The sequence below is a fragment of the Arachis hypogaea genome, chromosome 1, assembly GCF_003086295.3.
Source record: "Arachis hypogaea cultivar Tifrunner chromosome 1, arahy.Tifrunner.gnm2.J5K5, whole genome shotgun sequence".
NCBI classification, from domain to species: domain Eukaryota; kingdom Viridiplantae; phylum Streptophyta; class Magnoliopsida; order Fabales; family Fabaceae; genus Arachis; species Arachis hypogaea.
This window is the reverse complement of record NC_092036.1, coordinates 110,435,753-110,447,519: the sequence shown is the minus strand read 5'-3', so window position 1 is coordinate 110,447,519 and position 11,767 is coordinate 110,435,753. Positions and strand designations below refer to the sequence as shown.

Sequence of the window (11,767 nt, the reverse complement as noted above, 5' to 3'; positions counted from 1 at the left end):
TTAGTGGGTTCGACAGGTCGGCCAAACGGGTTCGACCCGTTTTCCACCCCTAGTATTAATTAAAAAATTTAAAGTGTCTTAATTGTTGAAGAGACTTTATTAAAATTAAAATTTTTTTGAAACAATTAATAAAACTTAAATACAAACTCTTTATGGGCAGGAGGAATTAAGCGCTAATGGTCTAACTTTATTTACTTTTACTTGCTTCAGGTGACATGATAGGTGATAGGGATATGGGACGAGGTGTTGACGTCCGGAGTAGTGGTTGTAGTAGGGGGCGGTCCAAGAAGAATACGGGCGTCTCCCCTTGACTTGGGTGAGTCGTCACCATGCACCTAGCCTACAACCACAGTGACTACTACCGATTTTGTGGTTAACGCGCCGTCCTTGTCTCCCAAGTCGCAGACACAACTACATAGGGGTTGGACCCTATAAAGATAATATTGACCCCAAGTCTATCCTCAGAGGCGGGTGGCACACACTAGACACCTCCACAGCCACAACCTTAGATATAACCTCAGCCACTACCACAGACCCATACACCATCCCAAGCACAGACATTACCTAATTTGTAGTTATAGCCGACACAGTTGATAACTGGAGCCTTAAAAGAGGGTGCCCCATCTACACGGCCTATTAGATAGAGGCTAGAGTGGGATGGAGGTGATTGATATGTTTTACATTTACGGATTTAATTAATTTTATAGTATAACATGCATATATAATAAAAATTATTTGTTTAAATGACAATTGTCCGAGACTAAGGAGAGAAAGGATTACTTGAATTTTTAAGAGCCACCATAGGTAGTTCATACCCAAATTTAGCATGGCTCCATATCACGTTTGTGATCTTTAGTGGGGATTTTTTAAGGTAGTTAAGTATTAAACTTCAAATTATAAATTTATATTGATTCAATTTACTTTTATTTGATATTATAGGATCACTTTAAGTTCGTCCACGGGAGAAACAGACGATGTACAATGCTTAGCAAGTGAGAGCTGCAAATGTCTCCAGGAGATGCTAGCACAACAAGGGTGCTCCTGTATACTGGATCCTAAACTATATCCTCACCCAGCTGAAGGAGTACCGGAGCACATGGGATTATTAGACGATTTGGGCTAAGGACCGAGCCAGTCGAGCATCTGATTTAAAGATTTAATTATTATCTTAATTTGTTTACTTTATTATTAACAAATCTGAAACTAATATAAAGACTTCTTGAAATTCTAAACTTTATAAACACGAGATCGAGCTGGGTCATAATTCTCATCGAAGTGAGGTCTTTCAGAGGACGCACACGAGAAAGGAAGACAATAACAAGTGGATCAATAAGTGGTTTGAGGACGCTTCTGTAAGTTCATCAAACCCAAATATATCTTAATAAATTATATTCATTTATTTTTTTAACTTGTGTTCAATTTTATTTGATTTCAGATTGAGTTTGATGTTTAACTAGCCAAGACCGAAAAAAAGTGTGCAACTCAGATTGCACAGAGAGTTCTGAGCCGCCACCCATATCTAAGGATAAGATATGGACATAAATAGTTGGCGGCTGCATGCGGGGGAGGGTCTATGGCATAGGACATCAATCCACTATGACTACTTTGTGATTTTCTATTGTTGAATCCACTGCCAGTAGAAGTGTGGATATTAGGGAGTAGGTTAGCCTACTCAACAGGGAGCTGCAGCAGGCATGGAGCGAAATCTACAGTAGCATTAGACGAGATATGCAGAATTGGAGGCACGCTATCAGGAGGAGCTGGATGAGTGGAAGCATGGTCATCGGAGATACGAGTGGAAGATCAGAAACCTCCAGAAGACCGTTGTCATCCAGCTATCCAAGCTAGACCAATGAAAGAATACAGTTACGGACATGTACTCTTTCATACAAGAGAAGCTAGGGAGTGGCTCGTCCAATCGTGCACCAGCCATGCCACCTCTTTCGCCACCTAAACATCCTTCAACAGCATCATCTGGTCCTTGGCTGCCTACACCACTAATAATACTAGCGCCACCACTACCTCTAAGACCTTAAGATGGAGTCGACGACGACGACGGTGACTTCATCTTGAATGATTACACGTAGTGTACTTGTATTAACAGACAATAAATCCTATATTGTATTTAATATTACTGACGGTCGATAGCCGTCAATAATATTGGCTGTGATTTACCAATGACCATTTTGTCATTGGTAAAATTCGCATCTCTTGTAGTAGATAAAAACACAGAAGAATAATTATTACATTCATTGTTATTCTTATTTTTTCCAATTAGTCATTTTAGATAATAATTACCATCCACTATTGTAGAATGTAATATTAGGTAGCGTTTGGTATGGGGTACTAGGATTGAAATTGAGGGACCAAAACTCAGTAAAGTCAGCATTGTGTTTGGTGGCTAGAAATTAGAACTAAAATTTTAGTTCAGAACATAAAATTTATGTCCCTTCAGTACCTCAAAAAAGTGGTAATAAAGGGGACTGAAATTTTGGGAATGAAAACTGAAACTTTAACAAATAATTTTTTTCTAAAATATCCTCTTTCAATTTTCCTAGTGAACCCTTCTAATGAATGAGAAGACCTCTCTGATGCCTGCTTCTGATGACTGAAAAGAAGAAAGGAGGAGGGAAGGGACGATGCCGATAGATTTAAATGCTATCGTCGTCGTTGACACAAAAAGGAAGAAGAAGAGTGAACGAGAGAGAGGAGACACATACAGGGATAAAGAGAGGGCTAACCAAGAGAGATCTTAGACTCATTCTCAAAAAGAACAAGAAGAAGAAGGAGGAGGAAGAGAAAGAAGAGGAGAAGGGATGGGACGGTGTCGGCGGGGTTGAATGCCGCCGTCATCGTCGATGCAAAAAGGAAGAGGGAGAGTGAACGAGAGAGACAGAGAGAAAGGAGAACATGCAAGAAAAGAGTTAGCCAAGAAAGAAAAGCTTTGCATTTTATTTAATTAATAAAGATATTTAAGTCATTTTATTTATTTCAGTCTCTATATTTAACTTAAACCAAATATAATATTAAGATATAACTCAATTCTGTTACTTTACACGAAATATAATACACAGATTTAATTTAATTTTTGTCTCTAAGTATCATGTATTTATAACTTTTAAAAGCTAAGGGTATTTTTAAAAGTACTTAAGGAAATTTTTTTTGAAAGTTGGTTTGTGCGTATCAAAATTAAAAAAACTAATATAATCTTATATATTAATTTTTTTTTTCTATTCTTGAGTTACAAGTTTGACTCAAAAAGGGGAGAATAGACACAAAACAAATCCTACATCTCAATCTCAGTCATATTTCCTTCGGCATTGCCATAAAAAGTAATAATCAAGAATATGATAACACTACTAATATAAAAATGTCCGAAATACAAAAAAAAATCACACCAAATACAAGGACTAACACCAAATCAAAAAGAAAGTTCTTCAACTAAATACTAGAGCTACAATAACTCTTGCTATGATGTCTCCACCTTTTGTTGCAATATTTCGTTTCCAACACTGTATAAAAGATCACATCCCTATTATCAATGCCACAGTTGCTCACGAAAATTATTTTGGTGATCACATAGCTTCTCATTAGCACCACAAGACTTTCCTGTCCTCATTCTGATTATTGACCATTTTTTTTTCAACTGTTGATGAATTTAAACTTCTTGTGTGAAGCATATTGAACCTTAATATTATTGAAACTTTGTAGAAAATTTTTCAGTTTATTTCTTTCAAAATTCAGCCTCCAATAGTTATCACCTTGTCCTTTGGCCCATCTCACTAAGATTGCTTCATTGATTTTGAAGACCATCCGCTCTAGAATTGCACTACACTCCTCCAGCAAGAATTGAATGGATATTTCAATGCACTCCGCCAAGGTATTAATTCTAGAATCTGCAATCAAAATCTCACATAAAAGCACAATAATATTATTCTCGGCATTCACAAGGTAGCCACCCACTGCCATACATTATTTTGAATCAACATATTCAGCACAAATCCACCAAAAAAATTTATATTCAATGTTCACAATTGGTCCTGGACTACATGTAGCCCCTTGGACAATAGTTAACCGCTCTTCCTTTTTTTATTAAGAATTTTCCATTCTTTTAGCTGGTACATAATAAATTCTCATGCATTCTCCCACAATATATCTTTTTTTTAAATTAATTAATTTTAAATTTAACTATTACATTTATATTTATTATAATATTTTTAAAAATTTTAAAAATTATTTTACCAAACGTAATTATTGTTGTTTATACATATTAAAACTTATTTTTTATTCAATTTATCAAATATAAATATTATAACTTTTATAAATTATTTAAAAAAAATTACAAAACTAAACCTTAGTCTTAATTTTTCTATGAAATACAGACTTTACTAATACAAAATTTAAAAATTTGAACCATCAATTTTGGAATAATTATTATTCACTTTTAGAAATAATCTCAGTCACTTATAAAAGTGCTATTTGTAGTATACATATACATATTAATAAATAAAATTGGATGAATGATAAATATTATGTGATCTCTCTCAAATAACAGCTTTAAAAAAAATTGTTTTAATCTTTTTCACAAAATAACTTATGCCACTAAACACTTCTATCCAGGGCCACCTCAAACTATCAAAACAGTGGCGGCCTGAGAGAGCCCGTCAGAAACAACGGCAACGACAACGCCGCTCGGTACCAGAGGTGCCTTTTGAAGCTTCAGAGACAACAGCCATACATGAAGAAAGTTGGATAGTAAACGTTGAAATTAAATATAAAATTTTATTCCTATAAGATGTGTATATTTTAACTTGGGGAGGAAGTGGGTCAGATTATCCGATGAGATTCGTGACTCGACTTATTTTAGGTTTGACTCAATTCGACTCGTTTTATTAAACAAGTCAGGTTTCGATTTTTTGAAAAGTCTATTAGTTAAAAAGTTAGGTCATATGCTTAAAAATAACTTAGAAGTTTGTTGGCTAGTTTGTCAAAAATTTTTTTTGTAAAAATAAATTATTTTTAATTTAGATGTTCAACTATTCACTTGTATTAAATATAAAACAAAACAAAAAATAAATGAATAGTCAAGACAAATTAAGATTGTAGCTTTTTTGTCAAAAAAAAGTTTAAAAATTATAAATATGGTTATGATATGTGACTAAGATTAATTATAAATGAAATATACTTTACAAATGATGAATTATAAACTTTAAGATGTATTTAATGTCAATTTAGATATTTTAATTTTTAAGTGTATTATTTTGAGTTCTAATTTATAAAATAGATTTTTTAAAGAGGCTCGTAGACTTTAAATTTTAAATAGATCAGATTCGAGTATGAAAAAAATCTCTACGAAACTTAGGTTTGGATCATCAATTTATAATATGGGTCAATCTCGTCAAAACTAATATGCGACTCGAATCGACCCATTTTCATCTCTAATTTTAACGAAAAAAAATAATTTAATTAATCATATTCATATCATTCTTATATTAAATAATATATTTAGATATTATAATTTGTTAAGATTAAATTATAATAACAAAATTTATAAGATTAAAATAATTTATAAAAAAAATTATACTTAAACGTGTTTAATTTTATTGTGTAAAGAATTTTATACATTTTTTTTAGTGAGATTTATTACTTGTGTAAAATTTTTTAACAAATTAAATTCTTTAAACAACGTATAAGAAAATAGGAGAAAAGTTAATAAGTTTAAAGACTATTAAAAACTTTAAATTTATAAAATTAAAACAAGAAAAATTGGTGTAATGAACCAATTTGGTTCATGGTATATTGGTATTCAATTTTGTTTAGGATTTTCTTGTTTGGTGTTAGTGATGACTGATGAATGGTACTGGTTTGAATGGATGACTGCCATTGGTGACCTGATGAGATTGAAATGGAGGTTTGTCGTTTCAACCATGGATATCATATATTTTGTTTGTTCATCAATCTGTTTCAACCTTCAAGTCCAAAACCTAAGACCCTAATAATAATATTCTCAAAAAATAAAATAAAATGAAGTTGCACGTCCAGATATCCTAAAATTTTGCTATTTCATTTTTTTTTTAAAAATAGAGTTTAACTTTAGTGTATTAATAATCTAATCTCATATTCTATATTTGGATTTCGTTAATGTTGGTCCAAAATCGAAATCCGAGAATGATGGGGTTGGAAAGTTGCAATTTTTACATAGTTAGGGTTAGGGTTGACAGAGTTGTTACTCTTCCTTTTCGGTGGGAGTGGGGACTCTCCCCCACCTTTCTCCTCTCTGTGCAAGACCGTTACCTTTTTTTCTTGCCAATAATCAATTACGCGCTTTCGGTTGACACACTTACACCTAACATAACCATTTCCCATTTCATTTCTGTTTTGTGGTTACTTTTTTCTTTTCTTTCCATTCTTTAATTTCGTTCCTTCTTAGGGAGAAAAAAACAAGGTTTGTGTTTTCATCGTCCTTCATTTTCCGTTATATTTCCTGTTAATTAGCTTGGATGTTTAATTGTTGATGATGATCCATGCAATTTCTTTAAGGATGATTATGATTCTGAAGTATGACTTAATTTCAGGGGATTGTTTTTGTTTTCTCTCCTGAGATTGTTATGAATTCACGATGATCAATCAGATCATCAGATCATACGCAGGATCATTAATTAATTTTTTTACAGAAATCAATGCTGGTTTATTTAAGAACCTTTTTCTTTTTTTGGTTCTGAATCCGAATCAATTTGTGATGATTTTGCACATGCTTTTAGTTGTATGTCACAATTCATTCTCCCCCCTCTCTTGCTGGATTCATATGAGTTTGAAGTTGTCTGAATATGAAAATAGCATTGTAATAATATGGTGTGCCATATTTCACATACTTTCTTTGCTAGACAATTCTGCATTTTGTACAGTCTACTAATCATGGAATTAAATGGGCAAATTTGAACGTTGAAGCCGCAATATATATACATGAAATTTACGTTGTTAGGAAAGTAGGAATGGTTAGTGCCCTTTCAAAGAAGACTTTGTCCAGTAGAGATTTTTCATTATTATTTTGGTAGTTTTCAGGGTAAACAAGTGGTGAACAATAATTGGATCCATTCAAGTTAATCCTGCTCCTTGAAATGCTTTCATGCCAATGAGAAAAAAACAAGCTTGGTTACATTGTTGCTCTTGCTAAGATTCTCAAATTAGAAGGTTACCATGCCATGGCAATAACCTAGATTCCAGAAAATTCACTCATATTCACTCATACATGTCTTATGTTGACCTGGCTATAACGTCCTTCAGTTTATAAAACCCTTTCCTCATATCTCTTACAGAGTTGTTATCTGTTTCAGGGTTCTTGATCTGAACTATTTGGTTGAACCTTGACTGGTTATGGCAGTGGAAGATTATGATATTGAAACAATAACAACCTTCACCAAAGATCAAGCTAAGGTTACTGCTTCGCGCTATCTCAGCGCTCCGCAGGGTTCGTGTCATGATTTGTGCAAATTCGGCATCCAAAATGCCACCACCGAAGCTAAACCATGGAAAAGAGCAAAGAAAAGGGTAACTGTTTCCACAGGGGGAATCAAAAACAAAGTACAGGAAGAGAATATAACTTCTTTGGCATGGACAAAGAAATCAGGCATTAATTCAAAGCCTTCTACAACTTCAAAATTTGGAAGTTCCAATACTCTTGCTGACATCAAGGAAGTAATAAATGAAGAAACAGTCAATTCAAAGAAAAATTCACGACCTTCTGCAGAAACAAATGTTTCCACCAAGGAGCACAATAACAATGATCTGAGAAAATCAGTAAGCCATTCAAAGCCTTCTCCAAAATCAAAATTTGGAAGTTCGAATAGTCTTGTTGATACCAAGGAAGTAATATATGAAGCAGCAGTCAATTCAGAGAAAAATTCAACAACTGAAGAAACAAATGTTTCCACCAAGGGGCACAAGAAGAAGAAGCAGAATAACAGTGATCAAAGATTTTCCACCAAGGAGCAGACTAACACCGATTTAAGAATTTCAACCAAGGAGCACAATAGGAGGAATCTATGGCAAGCACAGCAAGAATCTTCAAAAATTATAGCTTTAATTGGAGACAAGGAATATCCAAGTCATACACAAGGGGAGACAATAAAAGACAAAGTTGTTTCTTGTTCAAGCAGCAGAAAACACTCTGAAATGAATAGCAAACAGAAGACAAAGCTATCATTAATTGAAGGTAAGACTACCAAGACTACCAAAAAAGCTTCAAAATGTACGACGAAGAAAGCTTCAAGCTTGAATGCCAAGACTACCAAGAACTTGAAAAGTGTGTCTTCTAGGAAAGGTAATGAGAAGGTTGAAGCCAAACCTGAATTAGCCAGTAATGACATTCTACGTGAAATTGTGCATACTCTAGACGAGGAACATACTCTACCTTCTGACCACAGCATGTTGCCTTCAGCAGCAACGAAGGGCCTTAATCATGCTGGACATGGAACTTGTCCAAGTGAGTCTTTGTCTATTCTATCCGCTGGAGGTGAAGGCAAGAGATCACATACCCGGACACTATCGAGTTCATCTCTCTCTCTTATATCCTTTGGAAACAAAGGCAAGATATCACATTCGCGGACACCATCAGGTTCATTCCTCCCTCTTATAAACTTTGGAAGTAAAGGCAAGAAATCACATTCACGAACACCATCAGGTTCATCTCTCCCTCTTATATCCTCTGGAGGTAAAGGCAAGAAATCACATTCACGGTCAATATCATTATCTGATTTCTCATTAAACATTTCCAATGGAAAACCTGGCAAGAAATCACATTCACGGTCAACATCATTATCTGATTTCTCATTCAATGGAAAACCTCTTATATCCTCTGGAGGCAAAGGCAAAAAATCACATTCACGGTCAACATCATTATCTGATTTCTCATTAAACACTTCCAATGGAAAACAACACGATGATGCTACTTTGAAGAAGACAGGAAACAGTGAAAATGTGAAGATGGGGTATCAAGTCAAGCCAAGAGTGAGCACAGTAGTTGGGGAAACAAATAAGGTTGCTCCTCGGAAGCTTACTTTTAGGAGAGGAAAGGTGATTGAAATTCAGCCCGAGAACAACAACATTCCAAGGAGACTCAAATTCAGGCCGGTGCGCACCCTTAATTATGACAATCCTAGAGATATCAATGCTCCCACAAATGTCATAACTGAAATATATTCACCTAAATTCCAAATCGCAGAAGCAATTAAAATGAGAAGCATTGCAAGAGAGACTGGTACAGAGGTAGATGGTTCAAAACCAGAATCTGAGGAGGAAGTGTTAATTAGGCCCCCAAGTGTGGAGAAGAAAGCAAACCGGCGTTTGTATAACAATGTGATTGAAGAGACAGCAACCATGCTTGCTGAGGTCAGGAAGAGCAAGGTCAAGGCACTTGTTGGTGCATTTGAAACAGTAATATCTATTGATTCTCGTAGACAATCCAGGTCCGCTTTACCAGAAGTAAGCACACCATGTTAAGTTTGCCTCAGGTCTTGAAATGTGTTCAACATGTAAATGGTGTGTATATATAGATGATTAAGCATGAGAGATACATACATGCAAGAGGAAAGGTCTGATTCTGAGAGTTGATTTTCTGTCACAGGCTTTCTGAAAACTGCAATTATTTGTGGCTTGGATTTGTTGAGCTGGGATTGTTAATGCTGTTTCTTGTACTGTTAGTGGTTGCTAATAAAGAATTGGTGAATGAGGGGATTTCACTGTTATTTTGTACTGTTAGTGATTTAGTGGTTGCTAATAAAGAGATTTTGCATTAATAATCATTCAAGAATCAGCTCCCCTCACCTCTTTCCCTTCAACATTTTCTCATTTGATGGAACTCAGCTACTTCTAATTTTCTTGATTCTGAATAGATGTTATACAGAGTTGAGCACACATTTAGTTATTGTATCAAGTGGATTTACTTAAAGCCAGAACAAAAAGATACTCTTTCGCCTATGCTATATTGATGGCAACTGCAAATTGAATACTGGGACAAAATGTAACTAGATGTGACCAATTTTATTTCATTAATACATGTATTACAACCAGAACATTGAGTAGTTGTGATATAATAACAACAGTTTGAACATCAAATATTGATGTAATCTCATCTGTATATATAATCAACCATAGTTGTGTATGTTGTAAACTTATAACTGGATTTCATGAAACCAGGTTAGAGAGAAGATACGGCTTGATTCTAAGGTTTGATTCTATCTAGGATTGAAACATGAACATTTTACAGGGACCTTGCCAGTTTTCCTGATTCTGTTTGAGTTTTCTCTGGCCTCCCACTCTTCATTTTTTCTTTTGTCTTCAACTCTTGATCCTTGTGATAACATACCTATCCTTTCCATCTTATTCCGATGATTCAGCGTTTGCATTTCTCTTTTCTTCTTCAGTTCTCTCTGTAGTTCCACAAGCAATGAGGCTATGTTCAGAAATTGAAAAAATATATATCTATACACACATAACACAGAATTGTGACAAACCTTCTTCCTTTCTATCTGGAATTTGGTTTGAATCTTTTTCACACACTTTAAAGAAAGAATTTTTGACTTTATCTTCTCATACCTGAAAATTTTTCCCAAAATAATAGCTTATATTTTATAGAAAAAGAAATCATAATTAAACAAGCTGCTTAAGTAATGAACATTACCGCTGTTGAATCTTCTCTATGTTGGTCTTTTGCCAAGTTTGTGGTCCATTTGAGACATTTTTGTGTAGTATTGGAATGCCTTTCTCCTTTTGATACACTGCTTGAGCTGGTGGTGGAGGCTTTGGAGAGGATACACTGCTTGAGCGTCTAACTGGAAGAGCTGTTTCCTTTGTCCTAGGATCTTGTCCAAATGACCTCTTCATTGAAGTTTCGCCTGCCACATCGAACACAAAGAATTCTTAAAATATGGTTTAAAAAATTGGCCACAGAATGATTAGGCATATTGTCTTGACTTATCTAGTTACCATAACTTGGGTTCCTAGATATGTTCTCTTTTGTTCTCATAGTTCGAGTCCTTGAAGATTTGGGACCCTCTCTTATCTTTTGCGAATTGCGTGATTCCTCTTCTTCTAGAGAATGAATTGCAAATGCTGCAGCTGCAACTGAAGTTGCATGCTCATCATCTATATCTTCATAATGAAAATTTGTCCTTTTGAGCCAGCTCCAAGCATTGTTATCTCTAGTACCAGAAGACCCATGATGTTTTGGTGGTTGTGGATCAGTAAATGACACCCTACAATAAAATGCCATTGATTTTTCATTAAAAATAAGTGATATGATGCAGTAAGAAACAGTTCTTCAAAGAGACATTGGCAGAGAAAGAAATTATCACAAAACAAAATACCTTCTCAGATGTTGTCTGTTTTCCATTCGTAGAATTTGAAATCTGTTACAACTTGTTTGAATGTGTGAAGATCAACCAAGAGCAGCTTTTATTGATAAAGCAGAGCAGCATACACACAAAGGAAGATAGACTCCACAGGAAGATAGACTCCACAAGCAGTCTCCAAAGGATGCAAAGGATCTTTTTTTCCTTCTATATCTGTAAACTACAACACCCCACATGTACATTGACCTCTTTTGTTAACTTAGTAGAGATTTTAGCTTTTACTTGCTTCCTGGGATAATCAGCGGTCAGAACACAAGCCTCTAATGAAAGGTATAATGGCACTTTTACAGGCAAGTTCTGTCATGAATTTTGTGTAAAGATAGATTAACATAACATGATTTTATTAGTTTGCTTTTTTG

At 34.7% G+C, this 11,767-nt stretch overlaps 2 protein-coding genes across 3 annotated transcripts; one reads left to right on the top strand and one right to left on the bottom strand.

Annotated features, from left to right (window-relative positions):
- The first annotated feature begins 5,747 nt into the window (after positions 1–5,747).
- On the top strand, positions 5,748–9,800 carry LOC112709862 (uncharacterized). 2 transcript variants are annotated; one of them, XM_025761849.2, is made up of 2 exons: positions 5,748–5,911; positions 7,335–9,800. In XM_025761849.2, exon 2 carries the CDS (start codon positions 7,375–7,377, stop codon positions 9,496–9,498), a length of 2,124 nt encoding a protein of 707 aa, XP_025617634.1. In that variant the 5' UTR covers positions 5,748–5,911; positions 7,335–7,374; the 3' UTR covers positions 9,499–9,800. The 2 variants fall into 2 exon arrangements, with proteins under 2 accessions (XP_025617634.1, XP_025617639.1); XM_025761854.3 differs by lacking the exon at positions 5,748–5,911 and adding an exon at positions 6,112–6,445.
- A 210-nt stretch (positions 9,801–10,010) lies between these two features.
- On the bottom strand, positions 10,011–11,662 carry LOC112709881 (uncharacterized). Its single transcript, XM_025761870.3, has 5 exons — positions 11,364–11,662; positions 10,984–11,252; positions 10,679–10,892; positions 10,512–10,593; positions 10,011–10,427 (listed from the first exon to the last, which is right to left on the bottom strand). The coding sequence occupies exons 1-5, from the start codon at positions 11,387–11,389 to the stop codon at positions 10,233–10,235; spliced, it is 786 nt and encodes a 261-aa protein (XP_025617655.1). The 5' UTR covers positions 11,390–11,662; the 3' UTR covers positions 10,011–10,232.
- Between the last annotated feature and the right edge of the window lie 105 nt (positions 11,663–11,767).